The 23169-nt window shown below is 43.0% G+C and overlaps 1 protein-coding gene across 1 annotated transcript; it reads right to left on the bottom strand.

Moving 5' to 3' along the window:
- Window positions 1-16239: 16239 nt before the first annotated feature.
- On the bottom strand, window positions 16240-22549 carry LOC125539640 (transducin beta-like protein 3). Its single transcript, XM_048703138.1, has 14 exons — window positions 22100-22549; window positions 21151-21333; window positions 20816-20965; window positions 20100-20305; window positions 19724-20009; window positions 19513-19647; window positions 19275-19393; window positions 18570-18726; window positions 18236-18482; window positions 18067-18143; window positions 17423-17542; window positions 17093-17223; window positions 16847-17021; window positions 16240-16743 (listed from the first exon to the last, which is right to left on the bottom strand). Exons 1-14 carry the CDS (start codon window positions 22439-22441, stop codon window positions 16414-16416), a joined length of 2658 nt encoding a protein of 885 aa, XP_048559095.1. The 5' UTR covers window positions 22442-22549; the 3' UTR covers window positions 16240-16413.
- Window positions 22550-23169: the final 620 nt, after the last annotated feature.

The following is a 23169-nucleotide window of genomic DNA, read 5'->3' as shown; positions in this document are numbered from 1 at the left end:
ACTTCAAGGTACTGTAATGAACTCATTCTTTATTTATATTGGTGTTAAACCTACTGTATTCCAACTTCTCTATGAATTATAAACTATTTTACTAGCCATAGATTCATCAAAATAAGCAAACAACACACGAAAAACAGAATCTGTCAAAAACAGAATAGTCAGTAGTAATATGTAGCTAGCGCAGGATATGGAACCCCAAAAATTCTAAAATAAATTGCTGGACGTGAGGAATTTATCTATTAATCATATGAAAAAAGAATTAACTAAATATCACTCTTAAAATAAAAATGACAGCAGTTCTCGTGAGCGCTAAAGTTTCTGTTTTTTTACAGCAAGTTCAACAAGACTTTCCCCAAGTCTTCCCAACGGTTCTACTTGGCACAAACACTAATTAAACACAAAAAACACAACCAAAACAGATCCTAAATAATTTATTTATTACTAAGCAGTAGAAAAAGCAAGGAATAAAAATAAAATTGGGTTGCCTCCCAACAAGTGCTATCGTTTAACGCCCCTAGCTAGGCATAAAAGCGAGGATAGATCTAGGTATTGCCATCTTTGGTAGGCAATCCATAAGTGGATCTCATGATAGTTTCATATGGCAATTTTATTTTATTTCTTGGAAAGTGTTCCATGCCCTTTTTAATGGAAATTGAAATCTAATATTCCCTTCCTTCATATCAATAATCGCACCAACCGTTCTAAGGAAAGGTCTACCAAGAATAATAGGGCAAGAAGGATTGCAATCTATATCAAGAACAATGAAATCTACGGGAACATAATTCCTATTTGCAACAATAAGAACATCATTAATCCTTCCCATAGGTTTCTTAATAGTAGAATCCACAAGATGCAAGTTTAGAGAGCAGTCATCAAAATTACGGAAATCTAGCAAATCACATAAAGTCTTGGGAATAGTGGAGACACTAGCACCCAAATCACACAAAGCATAAAACTCATGATCTTTAATTTTAATTTTAATAGTTGATTCGCACTCATCATAGAGTTTTCTAGGGATAGAAACTTTCAACTCAAGTTTTTCTTCATAAGATTGCATCAAGGCATCAAGAATATGTTCGGTGAAGGCTTTATTTTGACTATAAGCATGTGGAGAATTTAGCACGAATTGCAACAAGGAAATACAATCAATTAAAGAGCAAATTTCATTATTAAATTCCTTGAAATCCAATATAGTGGGTTTAGCAACATATTGATTTTTATTTCTTTCAATCCCACTTTCATCAATTTCATCATTAAGATCTAAATACTCCGAATTTTTAGAACGCCTTCTAGGTAAAGGAAGATCATATTCAGTTTCATCAAGATTCATATTGCAAAATAAAGATTTAATAGGGGACACATCAATAACTTTTAGATCTTCATCTTGATTTTCATAGGAATTGGAAGAACACGCTTTAATAAAGGCATCTTTGGAAGCACGCATCCTAGCGGTTCTTTCCTTGCACTCATGAATGGAAATTCTCATGGCTTTGAGAGACTCATTGATATCATGCTTAGGAGGAATAGATCTAATCTTTAAAGAATCAATCTCCAGAGAAATTCTATCAACGTTTGTAGCCAAATCATCAACTTTAAGCAATTTCTCTTCAAGCAAAGCATTAAAATTCTTTTGTGAATTCATAAACTCTTTAACACTATTCTCAAATTAAGAGGGCATCTTATTATAATTTCCATAAGAGTTGTTGTAGGAATTCCCATAATTATTAGAAGGATTACTAGGATATGGCCTAGGATTAAAATTCCCTCTATAAGCGTTGTTACCAAAATTATTCCTACCAACAAAATCCACATCCATAGATTCATTGTTATTCTCAATCAAAGTAGACAAAGGCATATCATTAGGATCAGAAGAAACACTCTTAGTAGCAAATAATTTCATAAGTTCATCCATCTTTCCACTCAAAACATTGATTTCTTCTATCGCATGCACTTTTTTATTAGAAGATCTTTCAGTATGCCATTGAGAATAATTAACCATAATATTACCTAAGAGTTTAGTAGCATCTCCTAAAGTGATTTCCATAAAAGTGCCTCCCGCGGCCGAATCTAAAAGATTTCTAGAAGCAAAATTCAATCCGGCATAAAATTTTTGTATGATCATCCACAAATTCAAACCATGAGTAGGGCAATTACGTATCATTAATTTCATTCTCACCCAAGCTTGTGCAACATGTTCATGATCAAGTTGCTTAAAATTCATAATACCATTTCTAAGAGAGATGATCTTAGCGGGAGGGAAATACTTAGAGATAAAAGCATCTTTGCACTTGTTCCAAGAATCAATACTATTCTTAGGCAAAGACGAAAACCAAGCTTTAGCACGATCTCTAAGCGAAAAAGGAAATAGCTTCAATTTAACGACATCATTATCGACATCTTTTTTCTTTTGCATATCACATAAATCAACGAAGCTATTCAAATGAGTAGTAGCATCTTCGCTAGGAAGGCCGGCGAATTGATCTTTCATAACAAGATTCAACAAAGCAGCATTGATTTCACAAGATTCAGTATTAGCAAGAGGAGCAATCGGAGTGCTAAGGAAATCATAATTATTGGTATTGGTGAAGTCACACAATTTGGTAGTATCTTGAGCCATCGCCACAAACAAGCTAACTAGCACACAAGCAAACAAGAGCAAACGGGCAAAAGAGGCAAATAGAGAGGGAGGATAGAGAGAGAGGGCGAATAAAACGGCAAGGGTGAAGTGGGGGAGAGGAAAACGAGAGGCAAATGGAAAATAATGTAATGCGAGAGATAGGGATTGTGATGGGTACTTGGTATGTTGACTTTTTGCGTAGACTCCCCGGCAACGGCGCCAGAAATCCTTCTTGCTACGTCTTGAGCTTGCGTTGGTTTTCCCCGAAGAGGAAGGGATGATGCAGCAGAGTAGCATAATTATTTCCCTCAGTTTTTGAGAACTAAGGTATCAATCCAGTAGGAGGCCACACTCAAGTCCCTCGTACCTGCACAAAACGATAGCTACTCGCAACCAACGCGATTAGGGGTTGTCAATCCCTTCACGGTCACTTACGAGAGTGAGATCTGGTAGATATAATATTTTTGGTATTTTTGGTATAAAGCTGCAAAGTAAAAAGTAAAAGCAAGATTTAAAGTGATGGAGATTGATATGATGAGAATAGACCCAGGGGCCATAGGTTTCACTAGTGGCTTCTCTCAAGAACATAAGTATTCTATGGTGGGTGAACAAATTACTGTTGAGCCATTGACAGAATTGAGCATAGTTATGAGAATATCTAGGCATGATCATGTATATAGGCATCACGTCCGTGACAAAGTAGATCGAAACGATTCTGCATCTACTACTATTACTCCACTCATCAACCGCTATCCAGCATGCATCTAGAGTATTAAGTTAAAAACAAAGTAACGCCTTAAGCAAGATGACATGATGTAGAGAGATAAATTCATGCAATATGAAATAAACCACATCTTGTTATCCTCGATGGCAATGATACAATGCGTGCCTTGCTGCCCCTTCTATCACTGGGTAAGGACACCGCAAGATCGAACCCAAAGCTATGCACTTCTCCCATGGCAAGAACTACCAATCTAGTTGGCCAAACCAAACGGATAATTCGAAGAGACTTGCAAAGATAACCAATCATACATAAAAGAATTCAGAGAAGATTCAAATATTATTCATAGATAGACTTGATCATAAACCCACAATTCATCGATCTCAACAAACACACCGCAAAAAGAAGATTACATCGAATAGATCTCCACAAGAGAGGGGGAGAACTTTGTATTGAGATCCAAAAAGAGAGAAAGAAGCCATCTAGCTACTAAGTATGGACCCGAAGGTCTGAGGTAAACTACTCACACTTCATCGGAGAGGCTGTGATGATGTAGAAGCCCTCCGTGATGACGGCCCTCTTCCGGCGGAGCTCCGGAACAGGCCCCAAGATGGGATCTCGTGGATACAGAAAGTTGCGGCGGTGGAATTAGGTTTTTGGCTCCTGTTCTGATCGTTTGGGGGTACGTGTGTATATATAGGACGAAGAAGTACGTCGGTGGAGCACCGAGGGGCCCACGAGGCAGGGGGACGCGGGGCGTGCCCCCCACCCTCGTGACCTCCTCTTTGACTCCGTGGAGTAGGGTCCAAGTCTCCTGGATCACGTTCGGTGAGAAAATCACGTTCCCGAAGGTTTTATTCCGTTTGGACTCCGTTTGATATTATGTTTCTCCGAAACACTGAAATAGGCAAAAAAACAGTAATTCTGGGCTGGGCCTCCGGTTAATAGGTTAGTCCCAAAAATAATATAAAAGTGGAAAATAAAGCCCAATATAGTCCAAAACAATAAATAATATAGCATGGAGCAATGATACGTCTCCAATGTTTGATTGCTCCATGCTATATTATCTACTGTATGATTAGTGTACGATTTTATTTGTAGAGTTGTGTTGTGATACTTCCCATGAGTCCCTGATCTTGATCGTACACGTTTGCGTGTATGATTAGTGTACGATTGAATTGGGGTCGTCACAAGTTGGTATCAGAGCCGACTGCCTGTAGGAATCCCCCTTCCACGCTCCTTGGTCGAAGTCGAGTCTAGACATTGCTAAACTTTTACTAACATGGTTGTGTGCCTTACAGGCCCACGTTGCCATTGGGTGGTATTAGGATCTTTTACTTCTCGTCTATACTCTGGGACTCTGATCTCTCTTCTATTTGGGTTAAATGATTTTGCCAACTCTAACTCTAGGTTCTCGTAATTACTTCCTCCCGAAGAGCCTTTTATTACATATGATTGCTTGCTGCGCCAGAAGGTTTCGAAGATACTCTAGGATGTTCTCCCGAGACACTTGTGCCCACCGTCTTTGCAAATTCCCTACCACTGTTATATCCTTATGGATAACTGCATACCCCTGCCATTCTTACATTCAATCCCATTGGTCTTGATTTTTACAAGATGCCTCGATTTTATAAGTTTTCACGATTCATACTCTTCTAGTGTTTTGCCATATAAAATTTCAATGCTACAACTTCTTCGAAAGCGAGAAGTGAATGAAAGGTTTTGCATTGAAGAAGTGGGAGTCGACCATGAACCTTGTGTTCATGCCCATGGACACGATGTTGATCTTATCATGGATGCTTCTCTTAAACCCTCTTTGGTATAAGTTCATCTTATATATGGGAATTGGTCCTTTGCAACCGTGGTTCAGACCATGATTGTTCTTCTTTGATCCCATTTCTCGGACAAGTTAAAGCACTTGTCTTCTACAAATCAATACGCCTGCCTAACCTCTATTATGCACTACCTTCGAGTATTACCCATGGTATCTAGGGGATATCATGCCATTGCACTACATCTTATGAACTTTTGATGAAGTACTACCTTTCCCTGTCATTGTCACTTCATGGGTTCTGGGTTGTTTGTCAACCGAGAACACCGATAAGTGAATCGATTCCGCACTCCGATTCAATAACCCTGAGAAATTTTTGGTTGGTTACGAGTTTAATAATCCTCCAAGTCATTCCTAGCATGTTTGGCTATATCATTATCGTGCTAAATTTTAAATGTGCTACATGGTCCTTCTTCCCGGAGCACAATTTTTGGCGATGAGCTAAGATTACGTCGATCTTCCTCATCATATCATTTTGCTTTGGACAACAAGCTTTGTTTGGAGTCTGTGTCGTACCCTTGGTTCCATTAACCTTTCGCTTCATCATTCCTTTGACCTGATGTCGTCGCTGATTGCTTACATCTTCATGAAATCTCTCGACAAATGTGTCGTGATCATCATCAACCTTATGAGCTGTTCCAGGATATCAAACGAATTCATGATGAGAAATACCATCCTTGCCCCCGATGATTTGTGTTATCATCGGCCACTTTATTGCCTTCCCTCCAACACAAACTTGTTCGTGTTTTGTGTTATACCTTGAATTCCTTGCTATCCAGCATTTGTTCTTCTTTACCTTGGAATATTACCACCTTTCATGTCAAGAATGTTGTGAGAATTGCTCCACCTCTTAAGAATTCTTGAAATAGTGATACTTCTCACCATCACCATTCTTTCTTGGTCCCCGTGTTGTTTCTAACCGGAATACCAACAATTGAACTATGATGTGTGGATTCAAAACTTCCAGCAATCCTATTGCTTGAAGTTAATGGTCGATAGTTTCATTCTAAGTCTTTTGGCTATTGAATTGCCATTCTAACATTCATCATGCTACCTAAGTCCATATCTCGGGTGCATCTTTCAACCAATGTTAATTGTGTATGTTCTCCTCGAGCATACATCATTTGATCTGGCAAGTGTTATCTCCTTCACATAATTGTGGAAATCCATCCGTTTGGAAATCTCGATGAATTGTCCCTGAGTCCATTAGCCACCTCCTCATACTCTCCTTGGTTTAATAATGAACTCTTATGTCAGAACTCGCTCCCATAGTTCATTTCCCGAGAATCTTACATTGTCATCTCGTCAATTTGTGTTGCACCTTTTCTTCTCAGACATCCTAAGTCTGAGGCATCCTGCCACCAATCGGATCTGAACCTCGGTCAGATATGATGGTTGGGACATATTCCGAAGAGCCTTAACCTTGGACTTTATATAACCCGATAAGGTGATGTCATGCCTAGCACACCTGGCCATAAGACCTATTGCTATAGTACCCCTTTTTAGCAAGGTTAACCATTCTTCCATAAGGAGATTGTAAGGTTTATTCTATAAGTTGTTCCTGATGAATCCTTTGAATATCCAAGTCCGACCTTTGCTTGAAAACCATATCAATGCTATCTCGAAGCATGTCTGTGGTACTCCGATCTTCAATAAGAACATTTGAAGCACAATGCTAAATTTTCTTTATCATTTTATCCTAACACTGTTGTATGGGTAATATCATGAAATCCCCCCCTACCTAAATGGTTTTCTACTTTCTATCCTGTCATGGATGTCATGCTCTGCTTGTCCTTGGGAAGGATATACCCCGGAAAATATGTGTTTAAACACATTTTCCTTTCCATTGTTCTGTTTAATTTGATAATCATATTTTCCTTTCCATTGTTTTGTTTAATCTTTCTTGTGATCTATATGATCTAAGCAGTGATAATTCACTGCTTATGTAAACACCTCGGTGACAACTCTGTCAGTAAGACCATGTTATTATTGTTGATGACATTTCGGTAGCCACCGATGGATGAGAACTTTGCCTATTGGTCCGCCTCGTTCAACGAGCAGGAAAATGGTTCTCTTCGTCCCTTGCCCTTGGTACCGACGTTGTTGCCGACATAATCGACAGGCTACCCTCTGACATGCCTTGCTATCATGACCATGCAAGATGTCACAGTTCCTCCTACTTTTAACCCACATGGTGGGCCCATAACCCACAGTTCCACAGGAACGAAACCTGACTCTCCTGTACCACCATGTTTCAATGTTATACCTTGCATTTGGTTTCGTATGTATTTCGTGAGCCACCTTCCTATTGATCTATTCTAGTATCAGACACAATACTTATTCCCATTGCTCTGAACCCTTTTCACACTCCGTTTCAGGCAACGAACGATTGCATGCCCGCTCGAAACTTCCCATGATACGTCCTTACTTTGCTCTCGATATTTTCTTAAGTTTCAACTCGAGAGTTACTTTCCGCCACCTTCCTCGATGTTAACGACCATATAGTCAATCTTGTAGAGTTCCGTTCTCCCGGAATACCAACCCTTTATTCTTCCGTAAGTACGATGGAGTTCCCGAAGAAAGGATGTAGACTTCATCATGATGACTTGAAGTAGAGAATTGAAGACATCAACGCAAGGAATCGACTCCTTCGAGAAGAGCAACCAAAGACGAGAAGATCCGTTAGAATTTCGTAACTAGAAGTTTCCCCCTTACTTCACCTCTCAAATCTCGGGACGAGATTTCTTGTAGTGGAGAAGATTTGTGAGCCCGGATAATCAAGCTACAGTAAACCCCTGTTCATGATGCCAGGTCATCATGATTAAAATTTGCTAAACTTCACTCGTTTCAAACTTAGTTCAAATAAAAATTCAAATAACAATTCAAGTTATAGTTTCATAAAACAATGAATTAAAAATGTTCAAAAGGTTAAAAATATTCACTAGCTAATTAAACAAACAACATCCAACAGTTAACAAAATATTTAATTTCCCTAAAACAATTACAATAGTGACCAAAACAGCCCCATTAATACAAATTCATTTAAACAAATTTTGAATTCAAATGCTCCTCAAACTTGTGTGGCAGTGAGATATATTGCCTAATGATTATTGAGATCAATTTCACATTTTACAAAAAATTGTTTGGCGTGAAAATTAATTACAAAACAAAAGGTAAAAATGAAAGAGAAAATCAAAATAAAAATAAAAGGCAAGGAAGCAAAAGGACCCCCCCTCAACTGGGCCAGGCCCAGCTGGCCACTGCACCAGGCCGGCCCACCAAACCCCCATGGTTCCCCTTCCTCTGTTCATCCTATCCCCATGGACACAGAGCGCTCGTCCACGGCGCCGATGGCCACGGGGCGGCCATCCGGCGGCTCCCCGGCGTCCTCAAGATGCCGACGACCCCGTCAGTGCCCCAGAACCCTAACGCCCCTCTTTCCTTTCCCCTCTCGCTCTCTCCCTCGCCAAAACCGCCGCGGCGCACGCCCCTCCCCGAGTGTCTCTATCGCCGCTCGCCATCATCCACGCAGCCACCAACCGCCTCTCGTATCGCCGGTGTGTCAAGGAGCATCCTCGTCCTTGCCTACATCGTCTACATCGACCCGTTCGAGCTCAGCGTCGCCACAACGCCGGATCGGCACCGTCTTCAACCTCGGGACACCGTCGTTTCTCCTCTTCGATCTACTCCCCTGCAGCTCCTAAACTTCCACCGAGTCGTCGTGCGCTCCTTGGTGAGCTCCGCTTCCTCCCCCCTCTCTGCTCCTTGATTTGCCACTCGTTGCTGCTGCTACCATTGCTGTCGTCGCTCTGCCGCTGCTGCCATGCTCGCCACCGCTGTTGCTGCCCGTTTCAAATCCCGACAAGCACGACAACGCGCTCAATGCATCGCCGCGATGCCGCCAGCACCTTTAGATCGCTCGCATCCGTGCCCAAACGCCGAATCCAATGAGTTCCTGATTCGCCTCCGCCATGGCTCATCGCCGGCACCGATTCCGACCTCCCCAGCCCGCATGGTTGGCTCCATCGGATGCGCCTCATCGCGCTCGTCATCTGGGTGGTCGTGGGTGACCATTTGGTCGCGTGTACGCTGATTCCGATCGACGCTGCCATCTCTGGTGCTCGTTGGAGCTGCGCCGGTGCGCACCAGTTATTCAACTCCGGTGGGTCCCGCGTGTCAGCTCATTAGCATCTAACCCCAACCCTAACACCCACTGGCATGTGGGCTCCGTGTTAACTAATTGAATTAGTTTAGACTAATTAGGTCAATTAGTGTGTCACTGACCTCTGGGACCCACACCGTTAATTAACTAAAATAAATTAGGTTGACCACTGTTTCATTGACAGGTGGGTCCCCTGACCCAGTTGACCAGTCAACGGGTCAACATTTGACCTGGCTGACTCAGCCCCCTGGTCCCACCAGTCAGCAGAGCTGACTGGGCAGTTGACCCAGTCTACTGGGCCCCCTTGTTTGCCTCTGATGCATAATACTGGGTACACTATTATGTACCCATAGCATTTATATCTAATATAATTTTTGAATTAAATTAAATCAAGAAATTAGAAAATCACTTAAAAACTTTAAAAGATCATATAAATTAAACCGTAACTCGGATGAAAAAGTTTTGTACATGAAAATTGCTCAGAACGACGAGACGAATCCGGATACGCAGCCCGTTCGTCCATCACATATCCCTAGCATAGAAAACATGCAACTTTCCCCCTCATGTTCATCTGTCCGAAAACGCAAAACACCGGGGATACTTTCCCGAATATTTTCCCCCTTCGTCGGTATCACCTCCTACCGCGCTAGGGCACACCTGGCACCGTTACTTGTCTTGTCATGCATCGATATGCATATGTTTGCATTATATTTATTGTTTCTTCCCCCTCTTCACTCGTTAGACACCGAGACCGACGTCGCTGCTACCCAGTACGACTACGGTGTTGATGACCCCTCTCTCTTGCCAGAGCAACCAGGCAAGCCCCCCCTTGATCACTAGATATCGCCTACTCTTCTCTATACTACTTGCATTAGAGTAGTGTAGCATGTTACTGCTTACCGTTAATCATATCCTGATGCATAGCATGTCATTGTTACTACAACTGTTGATACCTTACCTGCAATCCTACATGCCTAGTATAGGTTGCTAGCACTTCATCAGTGGCCCTACATTCTTGTCCGTCTGCCATGCTATACTATCGGGCCGTGATCACTCGGGAGGTGATCACGGATATATAAATACATATATACATACTATACAGGTGGTGACTAAAGTCGGGTCGGCTCGTTGAGTACCCGCAAGTGATACTGATGTGGGGGCTGAAGGGGCAGGTGGCTCCATCCAGGTAGTGGTGGGCCTAAGTTCCCGACGGCCCCCGACTGTTACTTCGAGGTGGAGCGACATGGCAGGTTGAGACCACCTAGGAGAGAGGTGGGCCTGGCCCTGGTCGGCGTTCGCGGTTACTTCAAGATAACACGTTTAACGAGATCTTGGTATTTGATCTGAGTCTGGCCACTGGCCTATACGCACTAACCAACTACGCGGGGATAGTTATGGGCACTCGGCGTCGTGGTATCAGCCGAAGCCTTCGTGATGTCAGCGACTGAGCGGCGCGCGCCGGGTTGGACTGGAACGCCTGTTCTTGTATAAGTGAGGCTAGGTCTGCTCACCGGCCGCCCTCACAACGTGCAGGTGTGCAATGGGCGATGGGCCCAGACCCCTGCGCCATAGGATTTAGACCAACGTGCTGACCTCTCTGTTGTGCCTAGGTAGGGTTGCGACGTGTTGATCTTCCGAGGCCGGGCATGACCCAGAAAAGTGTGTCCGGACAAAGGGGATCGAGCGTGTTGGGAAATGTGGTGCACCCCTGCAGGGAAGTTAATCTATTTGAATAGTCGTGATCTTCGGTAACAGGACGACTTGGAGTTGTACCTTGACCTTATGACAACTAGAACCGGATACTTAATAAAACACACCCTTTCAAGTGCCAGATACAACCCGGTGATCACTCTCTAACAGGGCGACGAGGAGAGGATCTCCGGGTAGGATTATGCTACACGATGCTACTTGGTGAACTTACCTTCTGCTCTCTCCTACATGCTGCAAGATGGAGGTGGCCAGAAGCATAGTCTTCGACAGGACTAGCTATCCCCCTCTTATTCCGGCATTCTGCAGTTCAGTCCACATATGATACCCCTTTTCCATTTGATAGCAATGCATACATATGTAGTGTAGCTCCTTGCTTGCGAGTACTTTGGATGAGTACTCACGGTTGCCTTGCTCCCCCTTTTCCCCTTTCTATACCCGATTGTTGCGAGCAGACGATGGAGTCCAGAAGCCAGAGGATCCCGAGGATGATTCTGCGTGGAGTTCGGCTTCGAGGAGTAGATTAGGAGGATCCCAGGCAGGAGGCCTGCGCCTCTTTTGATCTGTATCCCAGTTTGTGCTAGCCTTCTTAAGGCAAACTTGTTTAACTTATGTCTGTACTCAGATATTGTTGCTTCCGCTGACTCGTCTATGATCGAGCTCTTGTATTCAAGCCTTCGAGGCCCCTGGCTTGTAATATAATGCTTGTATGACTTATTTTATTTGTAGAGTTGTGTTGTGATACTTCCCGTGAGTCTCTGATCTTGATCGTACACGTTTGCGTGTATGATTAGTGTACGATTGAATCGGGTGCGTCACAAGAGGGGGATGGGGATAGCTCTCTTGTTGATTGGGATAAGCATTTAAGCATGGAAAAAACTTCTCAAACCCTCTGATAAGCTCGACAAATGTCTTAAGGCCCTGTTTGTTTGGGTTCTTGCTTCTGCTTTTGCAGCTTTTCCACTTTGGCCAAAAAGCCATAAAAGCTCCTAAATAGGTGCTTTTGGGGCTTTTATGGCTTTTGGGGCATAAAAGTGGAATGGTTGCAAAAGCAGAAGCATAAGCAAAAGCCAAAACAAACAGGGCCTAAAGATGACATGTTTTATCGACAACAAAATTTGGACATCTTGAAATGATGGGAGACTCATTCCCCAAATTACCCAGTACCAACAATAACACGTTACATAAAGGCAACACTAACCATGTTTCTAGGTATATTCATACAGACCTAGTGCAATTGAAACTAAGCACTCAATGTCGGAAACAAACAAGTTAAGAGAAGACGGCACGTTTAAACCACACTATGTTTTCTTTTGTATGAGTCATAAGAAATGGTGCACTATAGAGAGGGTGTTCGCAAAATATGATATGAGTGAATCAACTATTTGCATATAACCATAAACATTTGCAATCCCCAAAACAATCCAAAGAGAAATTCTCTTTAAAGTGATGCTCTTTGTGCAAATAGTATGCCCCGGAGCCTCCAGATGGGTTCAATACCTTTCGTACTTGCTTGAAGCATGGCCCAGAATGTATTATGAAGTCACCGGATGGATCTAGTACCTTTCGGGCTTTCCCTCGTCTGAATCATGGCCTGGAACCTCGAGCCTCGAACTTCGAGTAGTGCTATAAGTGTCCCAATGGGAAGATTTTGAAGGGACCCTTTATAAGGACCATTCTTTCCCAGGTGGAAGGGGATGACTCGCACACTCTCTCCACCATTGTTTAACCTTTAAGAAGTTAAGATCTTCCTCCCTAGAGCTCCATTATCTACACAAGGGTGAGATAGAGAAGATCACAATCTACACTTTTCACCAAGCCAAAAGTTGATTTCCCCTTTTCCATCACGCATCTTGTTACTCCTGGAGTTGTTGAGACTCCCATAAAGTTGGAGTCACTCAGAAGCCTCCAAGATTGTGGATATGCTCTGGGAATTTTTTGAGGGTTTTGAGTTTGTCTCAAAACTACCATTCATGAAGGGAGCTCGGACATCCTTTGGCCGAGGCTCTCGAAGAAGGGTGAGGCACTCGCTGTCATTGAGGGCATTCATTGGTGAATGGAAATTTCCCTCCCTAAGTAATTTTGGTGTCGTCAAAACCACAACTTGCAGACTAACTATGTGCATCAGCTACACAAGCATATTCAAAAGTGACACAAGACGGTTAAGTTCCCCTCTGAAAGGAGAAGAGCGAAGACGGAGTTCCGGTGATTTTACATTCACTGGGTCATAGGAAAACGTACTATTAAGAGGGAGTCCGTGTTGGAATGTATGATTGGAATCAAGACACATACACAATACAATATTTGCACCCACATACCCTACAAAACTTTTGAGAAGTTCTCCATTTCATATTTGTTGTTGCAGCTTTTCACTTCCCAGTAGTAGCGGGGTAGTGAATGATAGTACCACTCCCCTAAGGGAGAGGTACTATTTCTAACTACATGTAGGACGATAGTACCGCACCCTTGGCCGGAAGTACCGCTCCTTTGGTGGAGCGGCACCACCGAAGCAAGTGTCGGACCAACCTATGCAGTGAGGTGAAACCATATTGTTTTGTCCGTGGTACTAGAGCAACAGTACCACGAAAGTACTAACTATCTAATTTAGTCGGTACTACCGGTGCCTATGAAGGTTGTATCGCTTGAGCATGTGTATTGCGGTTCAACCAGTGGGCCGGTATTATCATCACCTTGACCAGAAGTATCGCTCCCCTATTGGAGTGGAACTGTCGGACCAAGTGTCGGAGGAACTATCACAGAGAGATCAATCCCCTCTGTTCCACCCGCGGCACTAAGGCGACTATACCTACTATTTTACAATAGGCAATATTAGCAGAACTACCAAGGTCATATGCGGTAGTACCGCTTAGGCCTTCACAGTGCAGTTTGGATGGGACCGTGGTAGTATCGCTTTCTGGAGCGATAGTGCCACTTAATGCAAATTCTGCATAACAATTGGATTTGGTTTCGGACTATAAATATGAGTTTTTTTAAGTTAGATCTACCTCTTTGCTCTCTCTCCTCCATTGTTTCCCAAAGCTTTAGCTTGCCTGATCTCCGTCCCTAGCCACTCAAACTTGTTGATCTTCTAGGATTTGAGGGAGACGACCAATATCTACATTTCCACCGAAGAAAATTGGATGGAATGTGGTCAAGCATTTCACCAACCATGTCATCATCACTAATTTCTTCCAATCCTGCTAAACCCACACCAGCATCCCACACAAAATACGTGTAATCTCTAAACCATACACTTTGTCTCCATGAGTGCCATTAGATTATATTATGTGATGTCTGAAATGCACATGGTTCTCTCTAGTTTCTCTCTATCATGGAAATGGAGTCTTACTTCCCAAACATAATCATCCAAACTACAAACAAAGACATGAAAACACCCATTTTAATTAACAGTCATTTAGTTTGTCATAGGAAGAGCAATATAAGTGACTACTTAAAAATAAATAGTGTCATTTAGTGTTTAATTAATAGTGCCATTTAATCAACATCCATCACATTACACAGTAATAAACAATGCCTACATAGACAACAGTGCAATTAAAAAAAGGCAGAGGATTTTCTCTAAATTAATAAATCTCCTAAGCTATTTTCTAAGTTATTCATATACAACATGATGAATTCATACTTATCCATAACCAATTCAAACACTCTAATTCAAAAAATTCCATAAATTTCCCCCAGTTTGATTAATGCAAATCAACAACACGCACACGGATAGGGCTAGGTTTTCGAATAAGAAACCGCCGAATGCTAATGCAAAGTGGTGGCTCCCTGTCGGAGTCGCCTTGACCGCCTAAGCGAGAGCACATGACGCCACGTATTCTAGCGACAGTTGCAACCTTCGGGCCTGCGCTGGCTGGGTAGGGTCCAAGCTCCCGCAAACCTCCTCTGCTGGCTCAGGGTCTTCGCCGCCACACTACTGCCTCCTGCGCCACCAGGTTTCGTCATTGCCATAGCCGGCCGAGAAGGTGAAATGAGGTGAGACACAGGAGATGGAAAGGGGAAAGGAAGGGAGACAGGAACGGCTCGTCTCCTACGCCGCCGTCTAACATTGTCTGGGGCAGCCATTACTCCACGTCGGCAAAAAGCGGGACCTACCTGTCATAAACACCATCAAAACGCCATTATGCAACGAGATTACCAATAGACCGGGTGCTATTTGTCACAAATTCGTAACAGGTGGTTTCTGCAAACCTAGCCCTCCATGCGGTGGTTTCGTGTAGTTAACTCGTATTTTTAAAGTTCAGATTTTCCTTTTAACGGAAACAAGTTCAGATTTGAGACCCCATATCTCCTGTGGGTCATGTCACACGTGGTGTTTCTTGGTTCGTTGAGCAGGGGATTCCTGTATGCCACACAAGTCGCATCTCTTTTGGTGCGATCGATGTTCATTTTAGCGTAGGGTAACATGGACAAACTAGGCTCAACAGTTGCACATGTTTGTAAGTTACGTCGTGGGCTTGACATAACGTCCAAGCATCCTGAATGGAACTTGCTTCCTCTCTCCGGTGAAAGACCCCGGATGGCATATGCCGAATTGCCGGTGGAAGAACCTATCTTTGGGGTTAAGCTGGCGACGTTGAGTGTTTACGAAGCAGGGGAGGACCATCGGTTGTTGTCTGGCATATCAAAACGTCGCATTCCTGAATCACACCGGACGTTGATAGGCTTACAATCAGCTTCTCTCGAAGTCAGTCCTGTGAAATTCGCACAACAATATGCTTAATTTGGCAGCATCATCAACTCCTGCTGCCGAACCGAAAGCACCGCCGTTTTACCGGCGATTATCCTCGTGACCGGGGACAACGAAAAGGCGGTGACAACTAAACATAAGATGCTTTCGCCCCAAAGGTTTACGTTACACAACTGCTATGGAATTTTATATCACAACTTGCAAAACGTGGGACACAGTCACACAATTATTCCACCTCACTCCCCACTCAGCCACAGAAAAGGTGACTAGGACGGGAATTATGAAGCATGCATAACGGCGTCCAGATCGCAGATCCAACAATCGCAAGTGGAGCAAGCGACTTTATGGCTGGGGCACGCACTGCCTCCGTGCAAGACAATCAAGGCAAACTAACCCAGCGGATAAGATGGCCTGCAACATTTTCTAAAACTTCATGCCCTAATATAGCACCATTGTACATGCCCTAAAAGCTTAGCTGTGGACTCCATCAGAAAACTGAAACAGATCGCTCGTACATGCCTGAAGCAAGCATATGTCTTTTCGACCCGCCAAAGAATACATTCTGTACAGTGTCTGTCACGAAGCAAAATAAATGTGATTCGGCAGATACAACAGCGGCTACAAAATTGGTGGCGTGAAGAGAGACCCGGTCAGTGTCAACTGTTTACGCCTCGACAGAAACAGCGTTCGAAGAAGCCTTCACCTTCTTACTACTTTTCTTGCTCGATTGGCTTGTTTTGCTGGATTTTCTCTTCTTAACCGGCTTTTCCGGGGTCTCTAATGCAGGCTCTGCTGGAGTGATCTCAACATTGTCCATTGACGAGTCGTTTGTAACATCTTTGGTTGTGCCCGCATCTACGTCTGGGTCTACGACAGACATCCGGGTCAAGGTGTAGTCCAACAAAAATGTGCTGCGTACTAGTCTATCGACTCTGCTGAAGTGTCTTTGAGAATATGGAATGAGGCCCTCAAGGAGCTCACTGATGCCTTTTATCTGCACAAACAAGTGAGATGTCTCAGGAAAAGGGTAACAGTTTGTCACAGATTATCAACGTGCTCTTCAATACAACTCTTCAAAAAATGAAAAAGGTAAGTACCTCCAGGATATCAGTGGGAGGCAAGCTCCTCAACACCCGAAAAAGCACAAACTGTGCAACATGACAAAACTTGGGCTTTGTATTCCATTCACGTATATACTCAAGAAGCACGCGAAGCCCTTCCTTTGGGAGACCAAGAAGGGCTTTTTCTATAGGGTCCTCTGGATCAGCTTTCCTGCAGAGACAACACAATATATCAAATTTATATACAAGAAAAGCAAAGTGACCTCCTTTAAAGATGAGTACCTGCAAAGTTGTGAGAATAACTCAAGAAGCCTGCGTGGTCTTCTAAGCTCAAATGCGAGTTGTATTGCTCTTGTATAGTCAGAATCTGACACTGCATTTTCCAATTCCTGCCCTCTTAAAACTTCCTCCTCCTGCAACAATCGAAAATGCCGATAAGTATTGCACGTAGATCCAAGGAGCCATTTACAAGGAGTAAAGGTCATGTTTCCAGTGTTGTTATATTCTGGAAAAAAGAATGAATTCGGTGTTGTTTGCCCAAGGAATTAAACAAAGACAAGCAACTCGCATGCATAGCTTTATCCTGAAAGTATAGTAGAATATTGCACTTGCCTTCTTAAGGAAATCTTCCTGCTTATCTTCCATAGTGCAATCGTGCCAGAGGTTAAGATCAGAATCAGTTCCACCAGTAGCAAGCATTTCAGTTTTCTTGCCAATAGCCAATGCCCAAACCTGTTGAATAACTGACAGTCAGTTGGGGAACCCTTACAAAGCATTGAGCAAGGGAAAAAAATACACATATTGCCTAAGAATGGTATTCGAAATTTACTAATGAACTAACTTTCCAAAGTTTATGTTAGATAATATGGTGGATATTAGAAAGTTTTCATAAAATCATACATATTATCAGAGATGAACTGGTTAATAAAGCTAAGCAACTCGCAAATTGACACAAAAAAATGATGGCAACTGACGAGGCTAATGAATCACACAGCCAAATGGCACATTATCATACTGCTCTCGAATGAAACAGAACACCAGCAGTTTCTGTTTCACTGAACACAAGTAGGTTCATCACTCAATTCTCTTAAAACACCGGTAACAACAATTCAATGCATAGTGTTTTAGCTGCCAATCCCCCATAAAGACTTCCAACATATACAGAAAAAACGATGTTACTATAATATCATAAAATGTGGATGATCTACTAAGCTCACATTACAGATGATAAAACAGGGCAGAGCCAGATAGCATACCTTCCCATCGTGCTTGTCATACGTAGCAATGCACTCATTCGTTTTTATCGTCCATAGCTTCACTAGACCATCACTTCCTACAGTAAGGACATCACAACAAGAGAATCAACCGAGTTACACTACCCAACACCCAAAAAAAATACAATAAAACATGCTTATTTCTTATTACCACAAGAAACAAACTGAGTTCCACGTGAAAGGAATGAAGCTCTTAAAACACTTGACGTATGACCCTCAAATGTCTTTAGGCATGAGCCATCAGCAACATGCCATATTTTGACAGTTTTGTCGCCAGATGATGTTATGACACATTGTTCAACAGGAGAAAACTCAACTGACCAAATGCCCCTTTTATGCCCTTTAAGGACAACAGAGGACACCAGGTTAGGGAGTTTCCATATGCTCGCAGTTCGGTCCTACAGAATCATGGTAATGAGATCTGACAGTTCAATGAGGTAAGTCAAAAGAGCCTTCGTGATAAGTTAGCATATACTCAATCTCACCTCAGAACCACTGCAAACAAGGCCATCATTAGGTGAGACAGACAGAGAATTAATATCTTTATCATGTGCAGCTACACCAGCCTTTGCTCTGAGAGGAACTTCACCGCCAGCATCAATGAGTGTATCATCCCAGGTCCAAACCTTGATGGTTCGGTCACTAATGATAAGGCAGACTTATTTTAGAATAAAATGTTCAACAAAAAGAGATAAGGCAGACTTATTTTAGAAGAACATTAGCAATAATGGGTAGAGGGAAATGGACAAGGGAACTGTCATTCTTGTAAGAAACTGCTGTGAAGAAAGACTGAAAGTGTTCAATAGCCACTCATTCCAGAATTTGGACTTAGCATTGGTTCAGTTCGACATGTTTGCATCCACAAGTAAAATTAGTGAGGTTCTCTAGTTCTGATGAACGAATCAACAAGACAGTCTCGAGTGCCTACATACATTCCCATGGCTAGTTGACTACCTGGGCAGTTCAATGCCTACACTGCTACATACAATAACTCGATATCAAAGGCAAAGTCAACTTCCTTAGAACACCCACCCGCCCATAGACATGCAAAACCAAACCAAAACGTGGTATCTCAACAATTCTCAAGACTGACAGATAACTATACGTCTAGAAGAAGAGTCACGATCGATCACTGAAGAATTGAATATCACTCGGCTCTGAAATGGAACAGTTATGATTTTCAAACTAACCTGCTGCCACTAACAAAGAAGTTCTTCGACTTCTTTGAGAAAGCAACACAACCAATAGCTCCTAGATGGCCTTTACCAGTACCAATACAGCTTCTCTTTTCCATATCCCACAATCTTACCTATTGAGATACCAAATGTTACATCCAAAATGGGAAAAATGACAAAGGAGTAATAACAGTTAACCCACAAAAAATGTATGTTAATTCAGCAATATCTTTAGGCAGGAAATGACACTTACAGTATTATCTTTGCTCCCAGTTACAACAAGTGTCTTCCCAGAAGTAGAGACACAAGTATCAAGGCAAACAACAATTTCAGTGTGGCCCGCCAGCACATAAGAACAAGACATTGATGCAACGTCATAAACACGGACCTGAAATAGAGGAAATGGTGTGAGAAATTGGTTACAGAAAGTCCACAAGAACTGTAATATAAAATCATGAGCCCACCTGCTCCAAGTTAGTGGCCACAGCAAGATATTGTTCCTCTTCCCCAACAAACTTCAAATCAAGAATCTCATCATTGTAACCTATTAGACGTTTATATAGGTTCAACTGGAAAGTCCCTTCATCAGTTCTTGTACAAGAATAGAACAAAAATTGTTGATCAGCAGTGACACATAGAATTCCTTGATCATCTGGCAACATAGTAGTAGCTGTAAAGCCCCTTCTAGATTCCTCATTTTCTGAGTTGATGGTTACATCAGATGACTGCTGCTCAAACACGCAGACAGCGCTGTGGAATGACCAGAAAAGCAATTGAGAAATGCATTCTAGATGGACATGAATGGAGTATTTAAGAACTGTATATGCCAAATCAATGTACCTTTCCAGGCACCATATGCGCACGATTCCACGTTCACCAACCGTAAGAAAATAACCATCCGTTTTTTCCTTCAACTTTGCCGCTTCGACACCCAAACAAGCCAAGATGCCGCTCCCTGGTCCAATGAAGGAAACACCTTCTATCATTTCATATGCTGGTACTGTCTTCTTTGAGGCGTACTTCCGAAGATCCCACACATTCACAACCTACAGAAGTTTCATTCACTCAAATGTTGGTAGCTCAGGACAGAAATATGCATTGCAAATTTACAATTTATATACTGATAAATATCGGAATGCTAGCTATGCAAAAGTATCTACTCCTTCCGTTTCTAAATATAAGTCTTTTTAGAGATTTCAATACAAACTACATACGGATGTATATAGACATATTTTAGAGTGTAGATTCACTCATTTTGCTCTGTATGTAGTCTCTTATTGGAATCTCTAAAGACTTATATTTAGGAAGGGAGGGAGTAGTCTAGACAAATAAAAGATCATGATTGTAACTAGCCCCATCCCCCATGAGGCCATGAAGATCATCTATTTTATGACTGTTGCAATCAATTTCAAACCCCAGCTTTTCCAGTGTCTAGCAATGACAAACCAATGATACTCATGCATCATCAAAGTATAAGCTAGCACACATAGAAATATGAAAAATCAATTTATAAACATAGGAGGAATTTAAGCCAGATTTCAATCCTTTTGCAATACCTTATCCCTCCCTGCACTGAGCAATGTTAGCCCGTCTTCTGATAATGCCAACGAAGTCACTGTTGAAAAATGTGCGTTAAGCACAGCAATGCATTTTTTGCTTTCAAGGTTCCAAACTCGCACTGTGCCATCATCACTTCCTGAAAATAACTAGACATCGAGAAAATAATGAGGCTGTAAGTACCACGAATACATAGAGAAATAAAAGGAATATATCACTAAAACCAACAACAGCTCAGTGGGGCTAATACTGAGTTACTTGCACCAACAAGAAAGAAGTTTGATTTCAATTGATCCTGTTCACTTAAGTAATTTATCTCCAAAATCACACTCACCAGAAGGCGCTTTGGATCTCTGTGGAACATTATGGTTGTCACAACACCTGTATGACCTCTAAAGAAATGTGTGCAAAATCCACCATCCACATCCCACACGCACACCTTCTTGTCTGCTCCAGCAGTTGCAAGCAACCCACCAGAGGCATGGCATGCCATGGCCATAACAGGACCATCATGTCCCTGTACAACATAGCAAAAATCAAATGAGCATACCTTGGATGTCAATATTGAGAAACAAAAAGAAGGAAGTACTAATATACTCAAATGAAACATTTTACAGTTGTGGAAAATGTTAACATTATATATGAAAATCCTCCATTCTGTCACTGCTGTCACCACTATGAAACAGGAACTGATGCACAGCCATTCATGCAAGATGAAGCAAAAGCTAGATTTATCATATTAATATGCATGCCTTATAACACTATGATGCAAAGCATCAATTAACAGACTGTCAGGTATCAGGAGGTGAAACTCCCTGAGTCTAGCTTATGCTTGCAACATTTTTTTAATACTTCCAAGAACACAAACTAGGTAAATTTTCTAGAACTAACTATTATGCGTTTCCATAAGAAGGTGCAGCTTTTAGCATTCCTGGAGCAAGCTACCAGTTATGTGTGAATATCTCGGGTGAAGAGCATAGGCTGGTCCACTGCTGTTTCCTAATTTTCCATGGCGCTTTAGTATCTCTTGATTCGTGAGATGTCTGAGAAGGTGATCGAGCATCTATTCATTCACCACCCTATTTGCACATAAAATTGATGCACTATGCCCGATTCCACATGCGCGAAAAATTGCACCTGAGCACCCTGTCTGATTAGTTTCACGGATATGAAATTGGGAGCGAGGAGCTCCTTAATAGTAGGCGTTACGATTAGGATGCAGCATTTCAGACAGGAAGCAGCACAGTTAAGCGCCACAGAACACATGAAGATCAGAAAAGTACCTTCCAGCTGCGGATGCAGGTGCGGGACGCGAGGTCCCAGACCCTAATAAGCTTGCTGTGGCCAGCGGCGAAGAGGAGGCGGGAGTCGGGGGAGAGAGCGATTCCCGTGACGGCCTCGGAGTCGCCGTCGATGGGCTCCCCTATGGCGGAGGCGTCGGCGGCCGACACCACGCGCAGCTCGCTGCCGCAGGCGCACGCGAAGAACGCCTCGGCGTCGCCCTCGCCCTCTCCCTCGCCTTCGCCGCGGGGGGCGCGCCCGACGGCGAACGGCCCGCCCGTGTAGAACTGCTGCAGCGAGCGGTCGCAGCGGTAGTTCTTCTTGGGCCCCTGAGACAGAGCCATGGCGTGCGCTTCGGCGGCGGGGTCGTCGGAGCTAGGGTTTAGCGGTGGCGGCGGCGGCGGCGGCGCGAGAAGGGGGGAGAAGGGTTTAAGAGTGGCGGCAGTGCGTTTGGGCGAGAGGGAGAGAAGCCTAAGGCGCACTCTCCGACACGTGGGTCCCTGACGCAGCGACGTTGAGGGCCGTGGCCCCCTGTTGGGCTCACGTTTAATTTTGTTTTGAGCAAAACATTCTGGGCTCACGTCCTCAGTGTAGGCCGGCCCATTTCGGGATTTTCCAGTACCGATTTTTAGAAGTTTCTCGGATTTCTTTTTTTTGCTGTTGATGTCCGAAATCACTAATTAAGGAGTACTCGTTGCAAAGAACACTTCACTTTCCCAGGTTGTGACAAGTGGCGCACATGCAGCGCGCCACTTGTCGCAACCTGGGAGTTTTCCCTTTTTTCGTAGATCCGTTTATTCAAAACATTTTATCTCTTACCACGTGCGTCCAAATCTCGAACCATTTTCACCATTGGATTCCTCGTGTCGAGATCTTCAAAACTAGATCCCATGTTGATAGGTTTTGACGAACTTTTTTTTTCACGAAAAAAGCCGGACGAAAAAAAACGGGCGAAAAAACAGAACCGGGAGCATGATTTTTTCCCTTTCCGAAAGAGGATCACAACCGTGCCTCTCATGGAAGCAAAACCGTGACTCTCGTGGAAGGAAAAAAAACAAAAAATATGTTTTTT

Source organism: Triticum urartu, chromosome 2 (genome assembly GCF_003073215.2).
Source record: "Triticum urartu cultivar G1812 chromosome 2, Tu2.1, whole genome shotgun sequence".
NCBI lineage: Eukaryota > Viridiplantae > Streptophyta > Magnoliopsida > Poales > Poaceae > Triticum > Triticum urartu.
This window is presented reverse-complemented; position numbering and strand designations above follow the sequence as displayed.